This window comes from Trachemys scripta, chromosome 9, assembly GCF_013100865.1.
Source record: "Trachemys scripta elegans isolate TJP31775 chromosome 9, CAS_Tse_1.0, whole genome shotgun sequence".
In the NCBI taxonomy this organism is placed as follows: Eukaryota; Metazoa; Chordata; order Testudines; family Emydidae; genus Trachemys; species Trachemys scripta.
Window position 1 is genome coordinate 82,613,843 of NC_048306.1, and position 24,039 is coordinate 82,637,881.

A 24,039-nucleotide genomic window follows, 5' to 3' on the forward strand; every position below is an offset into this window, starting at 1 on the left:
ACAAGATGGGTGATGTAATATCATCCATTGCACCAACTTCTGTTGGCGAGAGAGAGACACTTTTGGGCTTACACAGATCTTCCACTGATCTGGGAAACATACTCAGAGTGTCACAGCTAAATACAAAGTGGAACACATTGTTTAGCATAGGAAGTTAACATGTATTTCAAGGGTCAACTCAAGGTGAAGTGGTCTGTTAACACTCCTCCAGTCATTGGGGGAAAGCAAGTGGGCGGACTCAGCTGGGTGGGGTGTTTTAGTGGGTTATAGATTGTTGTAATAAGCCATAAATCCATGTCTCTATTCAGTCCATGATTTTTAATGTCTAGCAAAGTTATAAATTTAGGCTCCCAGGCTCATCTTTTGAAAGTGTTATGCAGGTTTCCTTTAAGGATGAATAAAGTCTGATAGGTCGGATATAGAGTGATCACTTTGTGAAAAGTGTTCACCCACAGGTGGTAGGGTGTTTTTGTTTTTTATCATTTTCGTGAGTTCATTTGAGAGCATAGTGATTGTTTGGTGTCCCCCACATAGTTGTTATTGGCACATTTGGTGCACTGGATAATCACTACGCTCTTGAATGAACTCACACAGGAAAATGATTAAAAGACAAAAACACCCTACCACCTGTTCGTGAACACTTTTCACAAAGTGATAAAATTAACATTAAACATTGGCTATGACTGATATTTTGGACTCATTCCTGCAAGTGCTCAGTGCCTCTTGCAAATCATACCCAAGATAGAGGGGTTCACTCTGCAGGAGGTGCTCAGCACATTGGAGGACTGGAAATTTTACATGGATTGTAGGTACTCAGATAGAATTGCCTTTTCTATTTAATGGGATGGTAAAATCAATGAGTTACATCATCTAATTGATATAAAAAGTATTTTATTTTAATTTTGTATTAAGAATGTTATAGCATATGCAGAAAATTGATATTTGCTACATAATGATTTACAAAACAAATATTAAACCAGTTAAAGATTCTCACAGAACGCACAAAATTTTAAGTGTTCATATGTGAAAGAAATGTTATGCAGAATTACTTTAACATCCTTCAATAACCAGTAATAAACTAATGTCCCAATATTGCAAAGAGATCATGCAGACAGATCCATATGCATGCAGCCCCAATTACTTCAACAGGAAAGAGAGAAAATAATATTCTGGTGAAATGGTGTATGTCTAAATCCAATACACAATCAAGTGAACTGGACCTAGTGCAAACATGAAAAGTTTTTCTTCTAAATGGATGGGACATTCTAACCATTAAGGAAACACAGAACACTGTTGCCAATCATATATTGGATATTTGCAGAAAGTTGACTTTCTGCTAATTCAAACAAAATTCAAAGCATGTTACACAGTATTTTAGATTATTATGAAATAATTCATTTAACATTTAAATTTTTTTTTATCCAACAGCTACCCTTTTTTTGTTATTGACAGAAATATGTTTGCAATCAATCGCAGGTGCTGAATTTATCTGAAATAACATATATGTATTATTTGAAAATATTTCAGCACTGGGACTGTGCTGTCATGCAGCTATCTATGTAACCGCAAATGAAACATTCCTTTGCCATTTATAAACGTAGGTCCACATTTTTCACATTAGGTGCCTAAAGTTGGGTACCTACATGCATCTTAAGGCATTTAACCAGTTGACCCGCTTTTCAGAAGTGCTGTATATCTGTACCGCACTGTTGCTGAAAATCAGACCACTTATTTAGGTGCTTAAACATGCATTTCAGTGCCTAAATCCAGATATCCAAGACTGCATATTTTTACTTTAAAGTGTATGAAAAGTTGAACAATTAAATAATGGGAAGACAGAAGTCGATCTTGCTCTCTTTCTCACACAAGTAGTTCCACTGACTTCACTGGGACTCCTCACAAGAGTAAGGAAAGCAGGATGGGGTGCACAGATCATAACTGGCCTATATACATATGAATCCAGGTCTGCCCACTGTCCAACATTCTGCAAAAATTAACTAATTTCAGAGCTCTAACTTCCATAACCCACTCCCTGGAAAATGATAATCCTTGGATTTATCAGTATACTGATACAGCAAATGTGTAGTGAAACAGCTATTTAATATTGCCAGCACTGTATTTAGCGCTGTACAGTTACACTGGCTCTGACTGCTGGAGTGGCTGCAGCTCGTTCTCTTTCTTTAGCAATTTCCATCTCTATTTTGGCCTTGATTTTGTCCCAATCAACTTCCAACTGTAAGAACAGGAAAGACAGTAGGTAAGTGTTAAGATTATATTAAATACATATTAATGAACAACAGTATGAAGGTACAAGTCACAAAGTGATCTGCTCTGTTGTTATACAGGTCTCCTCTTGATGCAAATATATAACTACTATTAATGCTAATGCAAGTTACATGTGTGTATCAGTTGATGGCTCTCTTCTATATTCAATATCTAATGAACAGTATGCTATTGGAGGTTCCTGCCTTTGAAATGAAACAAACCTGATACTTTTCAACAAATATTAAAAACTCATAGATGGTGAGAAAATATTCAACAATGGAAAATAAACTTAGATGAGCCTACTAGGCGTCTTTCAGCTTAAAAATCAATGAAATCTATTCGTCAAATAAATCAGAATGCAGCTACGTGCTCATGGTACATTGAGTAACTTCTCGCTACTACACCAAAGTCCACCAAACAAATTGATGGCATCTATATTAGTCACCTGATAGAACAGAAATAACATTGTCGATACTTGAATTCTGCTTTGATGATAAATGTTTCAGGTTTTGTATTGGCATTTCTTTAGTGGCTGAAAAACATCATCCTGTGGCAGTTTCCTAGTTCAGTTAAACTATGAATACTGGAATACTGAACAGAGGAACAAGTTTCAAGTTGGCTCTTGGATGGATAAGCCATTTCTTATCCTCCATCAAAGCTGGCACTGTTCACATTTGCCTGTAATGCAGCTCAACTGATTTTGCCTGAACTGTCAGAACTAGCATCCTATTCTGTTCTCTTGGTTTTTCAAGCACTTGAATGAATTTGAGGACTGTCTTTCTATTTTGTTTTGTCTCCTCCTATGAACTGTCCATTTTTAATTACTCTTTTTATATATTTATGCCCATCTGTAATAAGGACATCAATTCCCTATTTCAGACTGAGCTACAGCATCTTGATCTACATTAATGAATATCTGAACTCACCTACATTATTGACTGTGTGCATTTTAAGAAACATTTCATAGGAGGCTCTGCAGCAGAGTGCGGAGCCAGTGCATGAGGTTGGGGCAGCATGCGGAGCCCTGTGACCCCCTGCTTCCGGGGCGCAGTGCAGTGTCGAAACAGATAGGCATTAGCCTGCCTTACCTAGACAGCACCGCCGATGGGACTTTTAACGTTCCGGTCAGCGGTGCTGATCAGAGCGACCCAGATAATTTATGAGTACATTGAACAGCACTCGTCCCAGTATGGATCCCTGGGAGACACCACTATTTATCTCTCTCCACTGTGAAAACTGACCATTTATTCCTACCCTTTGTTTCTGATCTTTTAACCAGTTACTGATCCATGAGAGGACCTTCTCTCTTATCCCATGACTGCTTACTTTGCTTAAGAGCCTTTGGTGAGGGACCTTGTTAAAGTCCAAGTATGCTATATCTGCTGAGTCACCCTTGTCCACATGTGACAGAATGCAGGGAGTGAACAGGTGAGCCTGCACTCTGATCACTTATATGCCCATTAATTCTCCAGAGGAAGCTGATTGGGGTAATTATCTAATCAGACTAAAAAGAATGGCTCAGGTATGAGAATCTCCCTCACATCCTTTGCAGTGTAGACTGATGCAAAGAATTCATTTAACTTTTCTGCAATGGCCTTGTCTTCCTTGAGTGCTCCTTTAGCACCTCGAACTGTGTGGCAGGCTTCCTGCTTCTGATATACTTAAAATTGTTTTTGCTGTTAGTTTTTGTGTCTTTCGCTAGTTGCTCTTCAACTTCTTTTTTGACCTGCCTAATTATACCGCTACACTTGACTTGCTATGGTTTATGTTCCTTTCTATTTTTCTCAGTAGGATTTGACTTCCAATTTTTAAAGAATGTCTTTTTGTCTTTAAACGCCTCTCTCATTTTTGCTGTTGTTGAGCCACTGTGTTATTTTTTTGGTCCTCTTACTGCTTCTTTTAAAATCTGGGGTATACATAGATTTTGAGCCTATATTATGGTGCTTTAAAAACATTTCCATGCAGCTTGCAGGCATTTCAGTCTTGTGACTATTCCTGTTAATTTCCGTTTGACTGGCCTCGTCATTTTTGTGTAGTTCCCATTTTTGTGTAGTTCCCTTTTTGAAGTTAAATGCTGTGCTGGTTTTCTTTGCTATCTTCCCTCCTAAAAAGATGTTAAATTTAATTACATTACGGTCACTATTACCAAGCAGTTCAGCTATATTCCCTTCTTGGACCAGATCCTGTAAGCCACTTACAAATCATGGAATTCTTCTGTGTCCCCGCTCAGTTGGTCCACAAGGCTATGTTCTTTTCCTGTGAGGTATAGAGCTACAGTGCAGATCTTGTGTTGAATGCACCATTTCCATAAAGCTGCTGCTTCCCTGCACAATTGTATGGAGTGAGCCCCTTCTTGCTTTTTTCTATAATACATTGTTTTGTCTTTGATGACTCAAACTACTTGGAGATGAAGATGAACTAGTTACGATTTCAGAGCTCAACTTATTGGTCTCAGCTTTAGCAAGTTATGTGCAGTTTCTATTCCTGGAAATTCTAATGGTCAGACTCTCAACTTGTCGAAATATGCTTCCCAACCCATGTTTCAAGTGACTGTTGTGACTGTTGGGCTTGGAGAGTTGAAAACAACTCTGTTCATAACATTGAGACGGAATCCACCATAACAGAGACAAAAGTATGTTCCTTGCTGTGGTCAGTGTCAAAAACATCATCTAAGTCTGGTTTGTAATTCTTTTCCAACCAGTGTTGGAGAGATCTCATTCTGAGTCAGGCATAAGAGGTTAAATACATAGTTGTGGTTATTAGGCCCAATAGCATGAGAGAGAATATGCTTCTTTGACATGGAAACTGGTTATAGTTGATGGAATCTTTCTTCTGGCAGAAAGGCTTCTGTCTTTCTGAGTGTCCAAAACTGCCCCTTTGAAGAAGAACTTTTGTGTGGGTAGTGAGATCAACTTCTCCCAGTTTGCAACAAGTTGTCTTTTATAGAGGAGGGTCACTGGTTAATTTTCTCTGATCCTCCAGGAGGGATTTTGCAAATATTGCCATCTTATCTCAAAGATGTTATTGGTAGCAGGTCATTACAGCCTGGTAGTGCGACACTCTTATGCCCAAAGATGCAAATTAAATTACTTTTCTACCCAGAATTTCCATTTTTTTGCCTATTTTATCAGAAAGCATGGAATGTATCTGGCTATCCTTATACCTTTGTACTGCAGCTTCTACCACAAACAAGTTGGAGCCAGATGGATGTGAAAAAATTAAAATCGATTATGTATAATTTAACTGCCTTTTTTGACATTTGCCTGAACAGAAGCAGACGTGGCCCATATTGCTTTTGTTGGCTGTTAGAAACCATTCAAAACTGGGCATATAATTCTATTTTTGTATGGAGAACCAAGAATCCCGAAGTTTGGATGAGAAATTTTCTCAACTGTCACAGATGGACTTTTCAAAGTAGCTGCCATTCTGTCAACTAATTCATAAAATAATCCTCTGACAGGGAAGATGCAGGTGTAACCTCCACATCCTCATCCAAAGAGCTATGGTCCTCCAGCTCAGCATCCATTTGTTGGTATCTTCAGGCAATAAAGGCTGCTCTTCTTCTAAAAGGACCTCTGCTACAATGGTAGGAGATTTCTCTCTCTCTCTTTATGAAACATAAAAGCATCTGAGAGCTTCATATCTGATGACTGAAATCTTCCTGGAACTCTTGGAGGAGAAATTTTTGTGCTATAGCAGGTGTGATCCAGTTCCTGGAAATACCTGGGAGAGGGCCAATAGGTCCATCTAGCCCATAGAGATACTGTTAATCCACTCAGCAATCCATGCCCAGCTCCTACTATCTGACACAGTAGGTATCCTCTCCAAATGTTTCCTTAGCAGCATGCTTTTCCTTATGACATGTCACGTAAGGTAACTGACTCAGTTGTTCAGATTACACATCTGACTGCAGATCCAAACTCAATAGTATAGAAGAGATCAGTGATCTTAGGTGCAGTATAAAAAAGGACAATAGCATCTTTTCAGGAGAGCCTGAGAGAGTCTTAGAAGGTGGGAGGGGCAGTCATACATATCTCTTCCATCTTTCTTTTCTCTGGAGGAGAAGGAACAATATTGGGGAATCTGAAGAAATCCTGTTTGCCTCCTGAGTCATTATTGCTCTCTTCCAGATCCGACATAATTTGAGGTTACAGATCTGCCTGGTTGATCTGAGCTACTGCTGTCATGGTAAGTTGCCGAGCGGGCTTGAAAATAGAGAAGCAGATCTGGTGTATCCATAATAACAGCTGTCTGATTTGTTAGATGATCAGGATCTTTTGTTCTTGATTTTGGAGCTGCCATTTTAGGATCTGTAGAAGACTGACCTGGAACATCCTTCAAGTGCATGTTGGCTCTCCTAATACAGGCCTTTCTGAGCACCGAAGTTCCCAAATCCGAGGGGGGGGGGGTGGAGGGTTTCACTTCCCTGGACTGGCTTTGAGGCTGTCACTGATGGGGTTCTTTCTCTACCTTTTTGTTTCAGATCTGATGGTTTATGATCCTTTTTAGGTACCAGAGGTTTCTTGGAGTTTGGAACTGAAGACAGTACTTTCTGCAGAGGTCTCTGCTGCCTAGTCTCTCCAGAAGTATCAGGGGCCAAATCTGGTCTATGTTCACTCACGGATCCAAGAAATGTTCTGGATTCAGAGAGCTTGGCTGCCAAAGCCTCCTGCAGTGGTAGCCCTTATAGTCTGTTCTGCCTCTCTTTCGGCATCTTTGGAGTGAAAGTACTGCAGATTGAGCATCTTGAAGAAGAACGATCCTTCCCAAGGCAGGCTGGGCATCTTATGTGAGCATCTGATGCCAGAAAGACTGCAGGGCAAGAGGCCCACTTTTTACAATCAAGGTTCTTGATCTTTGGATCTGCCACTAGATTTTAATAGTGGAATCGAAGTTGTACAAACTACTCAAAAATTTGGTTTGTTTGTTTATTAAAGAAATAAAACCTAACCATTGAAATGCTAAAAGCTAACTATTTACACCAGAAAACTAGATAAATCTATGCTAAAAGTGTAGTAGGCACTATCAAAGCAAAAAATCTGGGCCAAAAACTCAGATGGAGTTCCTGATCTGTCAGCTGCAGCAGCTGGAAGCAATTGAGGTTGTTGGAATGCCATGCCCCCTTCTATAGCCTGGGTCTCCGATCATTCAGGACTATCCAGGGGAGGATCAGAAGGGGGCGTAACAGCACACCACCAGGCACTGCTATCTAAAGGTTCCACTGTCCGAATTGCATTGTCAATGCTTCCCATGCAGTGGGATTATGTAGAGGAACTTGATAAATAACCTTTTATCTTGTTGGGGAACAATTAAATACAAAAAAATATCCTGAATTAAATTAAAATAAAAAGCACCTTGAAAATGCAATGAGCAAAATTACTGACATGGCCTTTTAATGATTTACAAACAAGATGCTGGAGAGTAGAAAGTCCCCTGAAAACCCATATTTGGAGAAGATAAAAAAAAATATTGACATTAAATGCCATCATAATGTCCCTGTTCAAATAAAATCTAAAGGTTATGATAATATGGGTTTTCTATTTTAATAGTTTATAACTATGAATATTGAATAAGTTTGGATGAGGTAATACTTGTGCCAAGATCTTGGCTTAACTTTTGCCTGGCAGGGGTGGTGTTTTGCCCATTTTTCACATACATAAGACTCGCTTAGATAATGCTTACTGCTGATAGGACAAAGGTGATGTTTTGTTATTATGCTGGAAGATTTAGATAAAAGGAAAGTTAATTAGTATAATACAGAACTGTAATGCCAAAAGTTTCTTTACTGGGGAAAAAATGAGGTGACATGAAAGCATAATGACATGAAAATAGTGTAAACAGCAACATCTATATAAAACAATGTTTACTAACCTTTCCATAACTGTTGTTCTTCAAGATGTATTGCACATGTCCATTCCCATATAGGTGTGTGCACACCCCGAGCACAGTTGCCAGAAATTTCCCCCCTAGGGGTATCCTTCGGGTTGACTCTAGCATCCTCTGGTGCTGCGTTTATATGGTGCTGGTATAAAAGACCCTGCCGACCCCATTCCCCTTCAGTTTTTTCTTGCTGACCGCCTCCGAAGAGAGGATGGAGGGCGGGTCTTGGAATGGACATGTGCAACACATCTTAAAGAAAAACAGTTATGGAAAGGTTAGTAACTGTTTTTTCTTCGTTGAGTGCATGTCCATTCCCAAATAGGTGACTCACAAGCAGTTGTATAGGAGATGGGTTCAGAATTCAAGAACAAGCTGACTGCAAAACTGCTCGGCCAAAGCCAGCATTCTCTCTAGCCTGTTGAACAATGGCATACTGCATCATGAATGTGTGAATGGACGACCAGGTTGCTGCCTTGCAGATCTCCTGAATCAGAACTTGCACTATGAAAGCCACGGAGGAAGCTTGGCATCCTGTAGAGTGAACTGTAAGGATAACAAGTGGTGGGATGTTTGAGAACTCATGAAATGCATTAAGTGAGTCTCTGTGCAAAGATGGCGAGACCTTTCATTCTTTCTGCTATCACTATGAATAGTTGCAAAGATCTGCGGAACGGCTTGGTCCATGAATGTTGAAAGCTAAGGCCCTCCAGTCATCCTGTGAGTGGAGATGCTTTTCTTCTCTGTTCACATGCAGCTTAGGGTAAAATACCAGTAAAAAGATTTCTTGACTGCACTGGAACTGTGAGACGACTTTAGGAAGAAATGATAGTGTGTATCTTGTCCTTAAAAAAGATCATTTATGGGGGCTCTGATGTGATGACCTGGATCTCTGAGACTCTTCTGGCCGAAGTGATGGCTGCCAGAAAGGCCACTTTCCAAGAAAGGTGTAACAATGAGCATGATGCTAACGGTTCAAATGGGGGCCCTATGAGTTTTGATAGGACAAGGTGTGTGTGTGGAATCTCTGACCTGAGAATACACCCTTTAAGAAATCGTATGACCTTCTGATAGGAGAGGACTGACTGGCTGTCCACCTTGGGATGGAAGGCAGAAATGGCCAGTAGGTGGACCTTGACTGATGCTCCAGGTTGTTTCAGGTGCTCCAAGATAAGCTGTAGAGATGATTGTAAAGACAGGACTGGTCATTTGGCGCACCACATGGAAAATCGCTTCCATTTTGTAAGGTAGATGGCTCAGGTCGAGGGCTTCCTACTGCTCAGTAGGACCTCATGGACCTGCTCCGAGCATGCCTGCTCCTCCAGGTTCAGCCATGGAGCTTCCAATCCGTCAGATGGAGAGAGCCAAGATTTGGATTTAGCAACTGGCTGTGGTCCTGGGAGATCAAGTCTGGGTGTAGTGGAAGCCGAATTGGTGCCTGCATGGGCATGCCGAGGAGAATGGTGAACCAGTGCTGTCTGGGCCATGCCGGGGCTATGAGAATGACTCGCGCTTGGTCTTGCTTGATATTAACACCAGAACCCTGTTGTGATGGGTTGGATCACAGAAACCCCCTTGGGAGCTGCCACCTGATGTGCAAAAGACTACCTCTGCTCCTGTTTTCCCTGCCAACTCAGGACTCCAGCACCGTGTCTTGCTGAGCCAGACACTCCCGTCTGGCTCCAGACACAGACCCAGGGTCTGAATCACTTGTTCCAAAGCTGCAAGTTTACCTGAAAACAGCTCACAGAAGTGTGCTTGTCTCTATCATGCAGATGCCCAACTCCCAATGGGGTCTAAACCCAAATAAATCCGTTTTACCCTGCATAAAGCTTATGCAGGGCAAACTCATAAATTGTTCGCCCTCTATAACACTGATACAGAGATATGCACAGTTGTTTGCTCCCCCGGGTATTAATACATACTCTGAGTAAATTACTAAATAAAAAGTGATTTTATTAAATACAGACAGTAGGATTTAAGTGGTTCAAAGTAGTAACAGACAGAACAAAGTAAGTCACCAAGCAAAATAAAATAAAATGCGCAAATCTAAGTTTAATCAAACTAAATACAGATGATTTCCTCACCAGTTCGAGAGCACTCCCTTTTACAGGCTAATCTCCTTTTAGCCTGGGTCCAGCAATCACTCACACCCCCTGTAGTTACTGTCCTTTGTTTCAGTCTCCTTCAAGTATCCTGGTAGGGGTGGAGAGGCTCCTTCTTTAGCCAGCTGAAGACAAAATGGAGGGGTCTTCCACGGTTTAAATAGACTCTTGTGGGTGGGGACCCCCCTCCTCCCTCCTATGCAAAGTCCAGCTCCAAGATGAAGTTTTGGAGTCACCTGGGCAAGTCACATGCCCCTGCATGACTCAGTCTTTGCAGGCCCACGCCATTGTCCACATGGTATCTTGCATGTTTCCAGGAAGACTTCTTATGTGGATTGGAGCATTCCAAAATGCATTGTTCTCCAAGTGTTTCCTGATCAGGTACTTAACCTGGTGAATTCCTTCCTAAAGAATCTGACCAAATGCCTCCCAAAGCTTACTTAGAAACCAAGCAAGCATACAGCCCATATTCTTAACCTCAAGTAGAAAATGATATATATATGTATAAATAGGATGAATAGATATAGTAGACCATAATCTTTACTGAGATATGTTACCTGGCACAGGCAGCACAAAACATATTCCAGTTATGTCATACATACATTTATAAGCACCCCCTCCCCATAAAGCCTTATGGGGTACACTGTCACATCTGTGAATCAACGGACTAGAAGGAAAGGTGTAGAACAGGTGACTCATCCATGGCAACAGGAATGCATTTGTAAGGGAGCCCAGGCTGTGGCCACAGGGAGCAGAATTGATGACATTTCCTATTGATGCGCGAGGCGAACAGGTTTATAAGGGGAGACCTCCACTGTTGGAAGATGTCTCTCATGATGTCCGGTTGTAGAGACTACTTGTGGTGAAGGAGAAAAAACGGCTAAGACAATCTGCTAGCTGGTTCTGGGTCCCCTGGAAGTATGATGCTACTAGAGTGTCTTGAGAGAGTGCCCTGAGGAAGCGGAAACTCTCAAGGGTTCCAAAAGGGCCATTGTATCATCAGTGGATCCCATGGACCTGTGGCCATGTGCCTGGTGGGACCGCGGAAGACAGAGACATGGTATGATATGGACGCCCGGAGAGCAATGATGTCGGTTATGTAGAAGAGGGAAATATGACCCAACCTCCAAGTCCAACGAAGACTCCGAGCTGTGGTGTGGAGACCAGGGCGGAGCCATGTCGCTCGGTGCCAGAGACGGTAGATGAGGCAATCTTGTGGCTGATAATGGGGGCTTCCCCATAGACAACGGTCACAGCACCAGGTGAGGTTCAGGGGTTGCTTCCTGCCACTTGGTGGCACCGGTGGTGCCGAGTCTTGACCCACCGTAGGCTGAGAAGGTCCCTGGCCACTGCGAATGCCTCGGGAGTTGATGGCACCATGAACTGGTCGTCTACTCTGAGGTTGTTCCTTTGTAGGTGTCCGAGGAGCTTGCTGTGGCACTGGAATTGCTGGCACCTGATGTGGTGCTGGGAGAGATGAGTGGTGTGGTGTGGATCTCACTCTCTCCCTGTCTCCCTTACATTTCAGCACTGGAGACCTGGTGTCCTCTTGGTGCTTCTTCTTAGGCACCTGAGAGGGTGATCAGTGCTGAGAGTCCCGGGTAGATGGAGGAGTGCTCCGCACCAAAGCTGAGGTGCTTGGTGCTGAGTCTGAGAGAGGCTCCGAAGCTGTTCTTAAGACTGCCTCCCATTGGGAGGACCTTCAGTTGGGCCTCTTGGTCCTTATTGGTCCAGGGCCTGAAGTCTCTGCAGATTTGGCAATGGTCTTACCTATAAGCTTCCCCCAGGCACCTGCAACAGCTCGAGTGGGAGTCGCTCAGAGACATAGGCTTACTGCAGGCAGTGCAGGGCTTGAAACCCGGCGACTGAGGCATGCCCTGGCACTGGGAAGGCAGACAACCCCACAAATTAAGTGTGGAGGCATCCGAGCTATATAAAACCTAAAACTACTAAAAACTACTCTAAGTACTAACTATAATAACTATTTACACAACTGGTATCAACACTACGAAAGAATTGCCTAAGCAATGAAGGATTCCAACCAACCGTCATGGGCGGTAAGAAGGAACTGAAAGGGAACAGGGTCGGCAGGGTCCTTTATACTGGAGCCATGTGCATGTGGCACCCGAGAGTGCAAGAGCCGACCCGACGGACACTGCTAGGGGAAAAATTTCCGGCAACTATGCTTGGAGCACTCACCCACCTGTATGGGAATGGACATGTGCAAGCACTTGAAGAACTGAAGCTTGCATATGCATATTGTACAGACTGTTTGACAAATTTTAGTGCTGATTGGAGAAAAGCTAATAAATCTGTAATGTGGAAATGTACAGGAATCAAAAGTGAAAAAAGACTCGAATTGAAGAAATACTGGACCAGAAACTGAAGGACTGAGACTGAAAGACAAGGGATCAGAGGCTGAGATGACCATCATGAAGTAGAGAAGAGCTTCTCGGTACCCTGCAACTCAATAACTTGGGCCCCTACGTGTTCCATCTTATTTGTTTATTGTGAGGCATAAATATATGTTCATACACTATTGATGACAAATAATTCTGTCTGAAAAGTTATAAATAAAGGCAAAAATTGATTTAGCCCAAATTGTGTGGATTTGTGACTTGGTTTCCCATTTTACACTTCCAGCAAGGTTTTGGTCATAATAGTTCCTCTTCCTGGCCTTAAAAAACTATCAAATACTACACAAATAATCAACTCAAATTGATATTTTTGTTCTGAACTAAAATTAGAATTATAGGTATTCTGTGAAACGGTATGCCTATGAAATATAGATAGATAGATAGATAGATATAATAATAGTTCATGATTGGCTCTTAATTTTTCTTCTGGATAACCTCACTGACTGTTATTATTAATATTCATACAATGTGTTACTGAAGACATTAAAAGGTACATTTTCAACCCAACTCCCTGTTTATGTACAAAATGTGTGCCCCAAAATAAAAGCCCCTGCATGTTTTCAGGATGCAAAATTTATGCAGACTTATTTTATGCCCCCAAATACATTGCATTCACAAATGTTACTAGTTCCATATCAAGCTTTTAATTTGTGCTTGCAGTCAGATAAACAGTGTGTAACAACCAAGATTTACATCCACAGCTGAACTGATGCAAAAATGTGGGAGCAATATTTTTTGCACAAATTGTGACCACAAAATGAAGGCTGACCTTTTGAAAATGTAGGGCTAAGTTTCCATAGAATACTTACACCTTCTGCATACTGCAAAAATCGCTTATTGGTTTCTTTTTTACCAAAGTCCTCCAGGAACTTTTGTCGATAACCCAAAACTGTGTCAACATGTGTCTTGTGCTTCACTGCTAGTTCCAGTGCCCTGGAATAAAAGAAAAATGAGCTTGTCATGCTGAAAAAAAATACTAACACAATTACAATTACTTTGGCTTTACAAAAAGAGATCTGTACAGTGATTGTGCTGGAGGTTGATCTTCCTGATGCAAGGTGCCAAGCAATTTAGCATTAGTGTTAACCATAAGAGGGTGAGAGTAACCAATATTTCCTGATAACATACATCACAAAGTGGATAGTGTATGATATATAATTAACATTTTTCTGTTGACAACCTAATCACATTATAGAAATGTGACAACAGGATTTTTTTTAAGTAATTGAAAAAATACACCCTCTCTTACTTTTGAGTATATTACTGTCAGTAAGAAAGGGTAAAAAAATTAACTTTTAGTGAAATTATTATAGCTATGAATTAAAAAAAAATGTCTTGGCTCTTGGAGAGCATATACTTGAACACATATAGCACATGCAAATGACCACTTTTAGAACACCCTAAAAACAGGAAGCTAAGCAGCCATTGCATTATTATGATACGTCTATTTGTTTATATTTGTTTTCTTTGGAGTGATATAAAATTAAATTTAAATATCTTAGAATGTTTTATTAATTGTTTTCCAGATAAGACATTCTTGGCAACATCAGCAAAACACAGATCGATATATGTGCTTGCCAGAAAAAATAAAGTTTCTAAATTAATTTACATGTAATCCTTAGCATTAATGAAGCCCATTAGGCAACATACTTTAATTGTTTGAGTTTTCCCCATAAAGAATATTTCCAAAAGAAAACTTAATTCAGATTGAAAGGTGGTTTGCTAATTTCTCATTTTACCTTCATTTAGACACTTAATTGACTAATCTATTAACCATAGTTGCCTGGACCCTGAGAAACTCAGAATGCACAATACTAAACTGAAATTAAAGTTGATATCAAATAAGGCTTTGTGTTAGGAACCAAATTAAGCAGTTCATAGTATCTGAACTTTCATCCCTGTTAAAAATAACAGTGTTAAATGATGATATAGAAAGAGAATTACAGGAAATATACTAATGCTGCATTTACATATTATTTTAATAGATAGATGCACCCAACTATATTAATTACTTTAAGCAGCCAGAACCAATAATGCATATTTGAAGCAATATTTAGACCATGAGTCCTTTATGAGTTAAAATGCTACCTAAATCTAAAGCTGTAAGGAAGGCAAATTTTCCCCATTACATTTAGGAACTACTACTTCCACTTTATTTGAGTGTAGACAAACTTTATTTATCTCTAACTTTCAAATGATTATTTGGATGCTGAACAGACGTGGCATGAGAATCTGAACTTGGAGCTGAGTAAGCATTTTTTCTAAATTTGTTATAGTGGAAAAGTCGGCATACAGAGAGGTCCAATTTTCTCTCTACAGGGACATGAAGTGCCACATTTTTAAAGGGACCTCTAATTTTGTACCCACAATCAGCCATGGTGAAGGGAGATTGAGGGCTTCTGCCCAATTAATAGTAAAGGGGCCTAAACATATTGTTGTCATGGTCGGGGAAAATGGTTTCCATGCTAGTGGGGGAGTTCTACCTAACCTATTCCCAAAATCCTGTTGTGGGAAGAGAGACATTTTTTGAGCACCATCCTTTTGCTTACTCTGTATATCATCATGATATATGATTTAATTCAACGTTTCTCAGGGTCCAGGCAACTATGGTTAATAGATTAGTCAATTAAGTGTCTAATTCTCTGAACATTTAAAACTTAATCTTAGTAAGATTATTAATGGTAGCAGCTATGGTATGTTGAGAGAACTATTACCTATCCCAATTATAAAGGTTAATGTTGACTTGAATAGCTTGATAAATAAGGCCTGCTTGAAGAAGAAGCATTTCAGCATCTTGTATATTTCCACTGAACAGCAGTATATGAGCCATTCTTGATTCTTTTGATGGAAGTTCCTTGATAGAATTGATGTATTGAACTTTGTCAATCTGTTAAAACAAAGTGTGATGGTTTAACTGGAGAAATACACTAATAAAATTAGCACTGCAATCATTTAGTTAAAAAATAGTTAAATCTCATCTACTTACATCACCGATTGATGCATAGGCTATTTCTGCTGTTGTCATGTCCTTATTAGCAACTGCCATAGCAGCTAAGCATGCCCACATGGTTTGATCCTAAAAATAAGACAAAATAAAAATGCTAAAACATCTTTAATTTTATATGATATGAAAACGCACTTTTTCTCAGCCAGAGTGCAGGGATGCTGTTCAGCTACTGAAAATGATGTACTGATACACAACTGTATAATTTATCTCAGTTGTGCAGATCCCTATAGTCTAGTTGTGTGTGCATGTGTGTGTGTCTTAATATCATAATCATTGTATGGTTACTTCTCAATAATTATGCAGTATGAAAATTCCTGTACTGTGATCTGCTAACAATGACTTTGAGCCAGAGTTCAGAGATATGCCTAATCTTTGTACTATTATTTCTCAATAACAGTGAATATATAAATTTATCAATCCCGGCTACTCTGATCCTGTATGTAAATGAAGGAGAAAGAAGAAAATACCGGATAGCAAAACAAATAGACGAACAAATCAATGAAAAGAAAATAGTTTTAAAGAGTTCTCTTTTCTATTTATTCCTATTGTATTTTAGTGGATTTCCAGAAAAGGCTGCTAATTTTTTTAAAACTATTTGTAATTATGAGAATTTTATAACACTTCGGTTTTCCTTTATTTCAATTTCATGACTGTAATTTTATTAAAGAGTCAACAGAAATATAATCAGGAAAAAAGTTGAAGAAAATCCTAACATTCTGGCTCATTTTGATCTTTCCTCTTCTCTCTCCTTTCACTTCATGCTTAGAGCCTGATCACACTAGTAATATAAAAAGATATGTATTTAAAACATATTAGTTAACATGTGTTAACACATTTTAACAAACTAGTTTAGACATGGCAAATATAATTTTAAATACATTAGCTAGTCCAGGTAAAGCCTAGGAGGAAATTGAGTTTTTAACATGTTAATCAAAACATGTTCTCTAATACCTTTTAAAATACACCTTTTATACGAGTGTAGACAGGCCCTTAGAAGCAGTATGAGAGTGAAACCTGATTAAAACGCAGTATGCACACACATTAGTTATTGTCCAAACTTAATGCTCAGCCCTTTTGTACAAATACTTCTGCATGTAACTTTACAAACCTGAATAGTCCCACTGAGGTCAGTAAAGTGTGTAAAGTTATTCTAAAAGTTTGCATGATCAGGGCCTAACATCCTTCCTACACTTGTCCTTTATTACCTTAAAAAACAAACATAAACCTTGGCCTAAGAAAAGGGAATTCCCCTCGAATAGTAGGTCCTGGATAGTTTGCTGGACCTCGTGAAGTAGTCCAGAGGACTGAAGCCAAGAGCTCTGCCTCATGACTACTGCTGTGTCCATGGCTTGGGCAGCTGTAGCCGCTGCATCTAAGACTACCTGGAAGGATGCTTTGGCCATTGCCTTACCCTCCTCTACAAGGGCCATGAATTCAGTTCTGGACCCTGACGGTAGGAGTTCCTTAAATTTCATCATGGCTGACCAGGAATTAAAATCATAGTGACCTAGGAGTACCTGATGGTTTGATATTCTCATCTGGAGGCCCCTTGTAGAGTACACCTTCCTGCCTAATAAATCCAGTTTCCTGGCCTCTTTTGCCTTGGGTGATGACTCTTTTTGCCTGTCTCTCTCACTTGCAAGCAGCCACAATGACTAGGATCTGGTGGGGGATGGGTGTAGAGATACTCATACCCCTTGGGGGGTACAAAGTATTTACTTTCCACCTGCTTTGCTGTGGGCTGGAAGGATGCAGAGATTTGCCACAGAACTCTTATGGGCTGCAAGAGGGCCTCATTGAAGGGCAGGGCCACTCGTGCCAGCCCCGAGGGTGGTAGAATGTCCACCAGGGCAGGAACTGATTCTGTGATCTCTTCAACCTGCACGCCCAGGTTTTAAGCCACACAACACAAAAGCTCTTGGTGAGCCTTATAGTCATCTTGCATGGGTGCGATGGCCATTCCTGCCACTGCCTCATCTGGGGAGGAAGATGATGAGGCTTTCACTGGCACTGCACCTTGTATGTCTTCTGTTGCTGGTGGGTCTCCTGAGGGGATATCCTGCACATCGGTGATCTCAGCTCCTGGGATCAAACCCCTTTCCGAGGAGGAAGGTGGGGGGGCTCTCACCTCTGACGGCACCGAGTGGGAACCTTGGAATGGTTGGACCGCCCACAGGTTCCACATCAGCCACTGGAGTGGTATTTGCCATTGAGCTGGTGGCTATGCTGATGGAACTAGCCCTTATGCTACAGCTGCAGAATGCCTATGGTCAGCTCGGTGCCTTGTCCTCCGGGAGGTGTATGAGTCAGCCTCTGAACCAGAGCCAGAGGACCCACTCCTGGGTACCATGGCAGCGCGGTGCTCATTGGTGCCGCAGTGGTGAATGGTGCTGCTGTGGCGAGTGGTCCAGTGGCGTCAAGTTCTGCCATGAGGATGCCACACCCTTATTGCTGACTTGCTCAGAACTGGCACTTGCCTCCGTGCTGAGAGGTCATGTGATGCCAGAGCTGTCCCTAAGAGTCGATGACTTGGGGGAGATGGCAGCACTGGAAGGGCATGGAGACTCCTCACTGCCTCACATGGCTCTGGTGAATGTATCCCCTCTGTGGCTTTACCTAGGTAGGTAGTCCATGGGAAACTGGCTCAACAGACCTCATCCCGGGGCCAGAGTCACTGGTGCTGAGTGTTCTATGGATGTCCGAGAGTGGCCCGGCATCAGTCTCATTCTCTCTGTGGCCTTTGTCTTTGCGGAGAGGGCCCCCGGTCTGACTTCGGTTTCTTTTTCAGCACCAGTGATGGGGAGTGGTGCCGCGTGGCTGGTGCTGACTTCTTGCTAGCCGGAAGGTGTAGTGTCTTTCATCGGTGTCGCGGATCTTGAATCATGCTGTGCCTCTCTGAAGGAGACTGGGGCACTCCTGACCGACGAGGTACTCGGTGCCGATTCAGGCTGCCACTCCGATGACTGGTGAAGTGCTGCCTCTATGAGAAGGCATTTGAATCTGTTATCTCTCTCCTTTTTTGTCCTGGGCTTAAAGTTCTTACAAATCTGGCACCGTTCCTGAATGTGGCCCTCGCCCAAGCACTTTAGACAGCTGTCGTGCGGGTCACTTACCAGTATGGGTTTGTGGCATGCCGCACACTGTTTGAAGCCCTGGGACCAAGGCATGTCACAGATTCCTGGGTGGGATAGCCCCTCAGGGCAGGATCTTACTAACTACTCTAAGGGTATGTCTACACTACGAAATTAGTTCGAATTTATAGAAGCCGGTTTTATTGAAATCGGTTGTATACAGCCGATTGTGTATGTCCACACAATAAAATGCTCTAGGTGCTCTAGTCGGCAGACCGCGTCCACAGTACGAGGCTAGCGTCGACTTCCGGAGCATTGCACTATGGGTAGCTATCCCACAGCTATCCCACAGTTCCCGCAGTCTCTGCCGCCCCTTGGAATTCTGGGTTGAGATCCCAATGCCCGGATGATGCAAAACAGTGTCGCGGGCGGTTCTGGGTACATGTCGTCAGGCCCCTCCCTCCCCCGTCACAGCAACGGCAGACAATAGATTTGCGCCTTTTTATCTGGGTTACCTGGGTTACCTGTGCAGACAACATGGAGCCCGCTCAGCACAGCTGAGCTCACCGTCACCATATGTCCTCTGGGTGCCGGCAGACATGGGACTGCATTGCTACACAGCAGCAGCTGCTAACTGCCTTTTGGCGGTAGACGGTGCAGTAGACTGGTAGCCTTCATCGGCGATCTGGGTGCTGGCAGCCGTGGGGCTTGCCTTTTGGCAGTAAATGGTGTATTATGACTGTTAGCCGGCCTATTACAAGTCGGGTCATCGCACGTTAGCAGAGTCTTCCCTGAGCAGCAGCTCGTACAATAGGCCTGAAGACCATCGTCATACACCGCCCAGTATTTGCTGCCAAGCACCCAGAAAGATGCCGAGGGCTATCAGTCACGCTGCACCGTCGTCTTAAGATGTAAAAAATAGATTTTCTCTGTATTCATTTGCTTCCCCCTCCCTCCGTCAAATCAACGGCCTGCTAAACCCAGGGTTTTCAGTTTAATCTTTGGGGGGGACCAGTCTGTGACAGTTGTTTGTGTCTCTCCCTGATGCACAGCCACCGTTCTTTATTTTAATTCCCTGTGCCTGTACGCCATGTCGTCACTCGGCCCCCCTCCCTCCTTCCCCTAGGCCGTCAGATACTACGTTTGCGCCACAGCTCAAGCCGAGAAGCGGTTCGCGCCTTTTCTTTGAATTCTGGGTTGAGATCCCAATGCCCGGATGATGCAAAACAGTGTCGCGGGCGGTTCTGGGTACATGTCGTCAGGCCCCTCCCCCCTCGTCACAGCAACGGCAGACAATAGATTCGCGCCTTTTTACCTGGGTTACCTGTGCAGACAACATACCACGGCAAGCATGGAGCCCGCTCAGCTCAGCTGAGCTCACCGTCACCATATGTCCTCTGGGTGCCGGCAGACGTGGGACTGCATTGCTACACAGCAGCAGCTGCTAACTGCCTTTTGGCGGTAGACGGTGTAGCATGAGTGATAGCCGTGGGGCTGGCAGCCGTAGTGCTGCATTGCACCAGCCCCTTGCAGGCGATGGTATATTATGACTGGTACCCGTCGTCGTCGTACTGGTATGGCTGTCAATCATGGCCACCTGGGCAGACATGCTACTGTTTCGATGATGACGGTTACCAGTCATAATATACTATTTTCTGCCAATTGCCCAATATTGTCTGCTAAGCACCCAGAAGAGGCCGAGGGCGATGCTGGGTGCTGGCGGACGTGGGGCTGGCAGACGTGGGGCTGCATTGCTACACAGCAGCAGCCCCTTGCCTTTTGGCAGATGATGGCATATTATGATTGGTACCCGTCATCGTCATACTGGTATGGCTGTCACTCATGCTGCAGCGTCGGCTGCCACCTTAAGATGTAAAAAATAGATTTGTTCTGTGTTCATTTGCTTCCCCTTCCTCCGTGAAATCAACGGCCTGCTAAGACCAGGGTTTCCAGTTTAATCTTTGGGGGGACCATTCTGTGTGACAGTTGTTTGTGTTTCTCCCTGTTCCTGTACCTGTACGCCATGTCGTCACTCGGCCCTCCCTCCCTCCCGCCCTCCTTCTCCTGGTCCATCAGATACTACTTTCGCGCCTTTTTTCTGACCAGGCGCCATAGCTAGCACTGGGATCATGGAGCCCGCTCAGATCACCGCGGCAATTATGAGCACTATGAACACCACGCGCATTGTCCTGGAGTACATGCAGAGCCAGAACATGCCAAGGCGAAACCCGGACCAGGCGAGGAGGCGATTGCAGCGCGGCGACGAGAGTGATGAGGAAATTGACATGGCCATAGACCTCTCACAAGGCACAGGCCCCAGCAATGTGGAAATCATGGTGTTACTGGGGCAGGTTGATACCGTGGAACGCCGATTCTGGGCCCGGGAAACAAGCACAGACTGGTGGGACCGCATCGTGCTGCAGGTATGGGACGATTCCCAGTGGCTGCGAAACTTTCGCATGCGTAAGGGCACTTTCATGGAACTTTGTGACTTGCTTTCCCCTGCCCTGAAACGCCAGGATACCAAGATGAGAGCAGCCCTCACAGTTGAGAAGCGAGTGGCAATAGCCCTGTGGAAGCTTGCAACGCCAGACAGCTACCGGTCAGTCGGGAATCAATTTGGAGTGGGCAAATCTACTGTGGGGGCTGCTGTGATCCAATTTGCCAGGGCAATGAAAGACCTGGTGATAGCAAGGGTAGTGACTCTGGGCAACGTGCAGTCAATAGTGGATGGTTTTGCTGAAATGGGATTCCCAAACTGTGGCGGGGCCATAGACGGAACCCATATCCCTATCTTGTCACCGGAGCACCAAGCCACCGACTACATAAACCGCAAGGGGTACTTTTCAATGCTGCTGCAAGCCCTGGTGGATCACAAGGGACGTTTCACCAACATCAACGTGGGATGGCCGGGAAAGGTACATGATGCTCGCGTCTTCAGGAACTCTGCTCTGTTTCGAAAGCTGGAGGAAGGGACTTTCTTCCCGGACCAGAAAGTGACCATTGGGGATGTTGAAATGCCTATCGTGATCCTTGGGGACCCAGCCTACCCCTTAATGCCATGGCTCATGAAGCCATACACAGGCAGCCTGGACAGGAGTCAGGACCTGTTCAACTACAGGCTGAGCAAGTGCCGAATGGTGGTGGAATGTGCATTTGGACGTTTAAAAGCGCGCTGGCGCAGCTTACTGACTCGCTCAGACCTCAGCGAAAAGAATATCCCCATTGTTATTGCTGCTTGCTGTGCGCTCCACAATATCTGTGAGAGTAAGGGGGAGACATTTATGGCGGGGTGGGAGGTTGAGGCAACTCGCCTGGCCGCTGATTACGCGCAGCCAGACACCAGGGCGGTTAGAGGAGCACAGCAGGGCGCGGTGCGCATCAGAGAAGCTTTGAAAACGAGTTTTGTGACTGGCCAGGCTACTGTGTGAAACTTCTGTTTGTTTCTCCTTGATGAACCCTCCAACCCCCCCCCCCCGACCCGGTTCACTCTACTTCCCTGTAAACCAACCACCCCACCCCACCCTCCCCTCCCCTCCCGCTTGCAGAGGCAATAAAGTCATTGTTTTTTCACATTCATGCATTCTTTATTAGTTCCTTACAGAGGTAGGGGGATAATTGCCAAGGTAGCAGGGATGGGTGGGGGAGGAGGGATGGAAAAGGACACACTGCATTTTAAAACTTTAACTCTTATTGAAGCCCAGCCTTCTGATGCTTGGGCGATCATCTGGGGTGGAGTGACTGGGTGGACGGAGGCCCCCCCACCGTGTTCTTGGGCGTCTGGGTGACGAGGCTATGGAACTTGGGGAGGAGGGCTGTTGGTTACACAGGGGCTGTAGCGGCGGTCTCTGCTCCTGCTGCCTTTCCTGCAACTCAACCATACGCTCGAGCATATCACTTTGATGCTCCAGCAGACGGAGCATTGCCTCTTGCCGTCTGTCTGCAAGCTGACGCCACCTATCGTCTTCAGCCCGCCACCTCTCCTCTCGTTCATGTTGGGCTTTTCTCATCTCCGACATTGACTGCCTCCACGCATTCTGCTGTGCTCTATCAGCGTGGGAGGACATCTGCAGCTCCGTGAACATCTCGTCCCTCGTCTTACGTTTTCTCTTTCTAATGTTCACGAGCCTCTGCGAAGGAGAAACATTTGCAGCTGGTGGAGGAGAAGGGAGAGGTGGTTAAAAAAGACACATTTTAGGGAACAATGGGTACACTCTTTCATTACAAGGTCGCATATTTCGGCTTGCAGGCAGCCATCGTAGGCCACAGTGTTTTGGCTTATTTAACCTTCTTAACATGCGGGAAAGGTTGCAAACAGCAGCGCATTTCCCATCTCAAGGATGAATTGGGTTGTCCATTTAAAATGGGGTTTCAATGTAAAAGGAGGGGGCTGCGGTTTCCCGGTTAACATGCGGCACAAACACAAGTAAACCACCCCCCCACACACACACACACGATTCTCTGGGATGATCACTTCACCCCTCCCCCCCACCGCGTGGTTAACAGCGGGGAACATTTCTGGTCCGAATAGCAGGAACGGGCGCCTCTGAATGTCCCCCTTAATAAAATCACCCCATTTCAACCAGGAGAGCTTTCTGGAGATGTCCCTGGAGGATTTCCGCTCCATCCCCATACACGTTAACAGACTTGCTTGCTTTTTTTTTGTAATGTTTACAAATATTTACAAAGTTACACTCACCAGAGGTCTCCTGTGTGCCCTGAGGGTCTTGGGTGAGTTCGGGGGTTACTGGTTCCAGGTCCAGTGTCACAAACATATCCTGGCTGTTGGGGAAACCGGTTTCTCCGCTTCCTTGCTGCTGTGAGCTACCTACAGTACCTCCATCGTCATCTTCCTCGTTCCCCGAACCGTCTTCCCTGTGTGTTTCTCCAGTGAGAGAGTCATAGCACACGGTTGGGGTAGTGGTGGCTGCACCCCCTAGGATCGCATGCAGCTCCGCGTAGTAGCGGCAAGTTTGCGGCTCTGCCCCGGACCTTCCGTTTGCTTCTCTGGCTTTGTGGTAGGCTTGCCGTAGCTCCTTAATTTTCACGCGGCACTGCTGTGTGTCCCTGTTATGGCCTCGGTCCTTCATGGCCTTGGAGATCTTTTCTAATACTTTTCCATTTCTTTTACTGCTACGGAGTTCAGCTATCACTGCTTCATCTCCCCATATGGCGAGCAGATCTCGTACCTCCCGTTCGGTCCATGCTGGAGCTCTTTTGCGATCCTGGGAGGACTCCATGACGGTTACCTGTGCTGATGAGCTCTGCGTGGTCACCTGTGCTCTCCACGCTGGGCA

At 44.0% G+C, this 24,039-nt stretch overlaps 1 protein-coding gene across 5 annotated transcripts in view; it reads right to left on the minus strand.

Moving 5' to 3' along the window:
- Positions 1-874: 874 nt before the first annotated feature.
- The window catches only part of IFT80 (intraflagellar transport 80), a 169,181-nt gene continuing 146,016 nt past the window's right edge, over positions 875-24,039 (minus strand). For all 5 annotated transcript variants that reach the window (XM_034781309.1, XM_034781306.1, XM_034781310.1 and 2 more), the window contains 4 exons: positions 15,651-15,740; positions 15,379-15,551; positions 13,474-13,597; positions 875-2,233 (listed from right to left, as the gene is read on the minus strand). In XM_034781309.1, the coding sequence (XP_034637200.1) occupies positions 2,120-2,233; positions 13,474-13,597; positions 15,379-15,551; positions 15,651-15,740 (501 nt within the window). In that variant the 3' untranslated portion in view covers positions 875-2,119. The remainder of the gene's footprint in view (positions 2,234-13,473; positions 13,598-15,378; positions 15,552-15,650; positions 15,741-24,039) is intronic.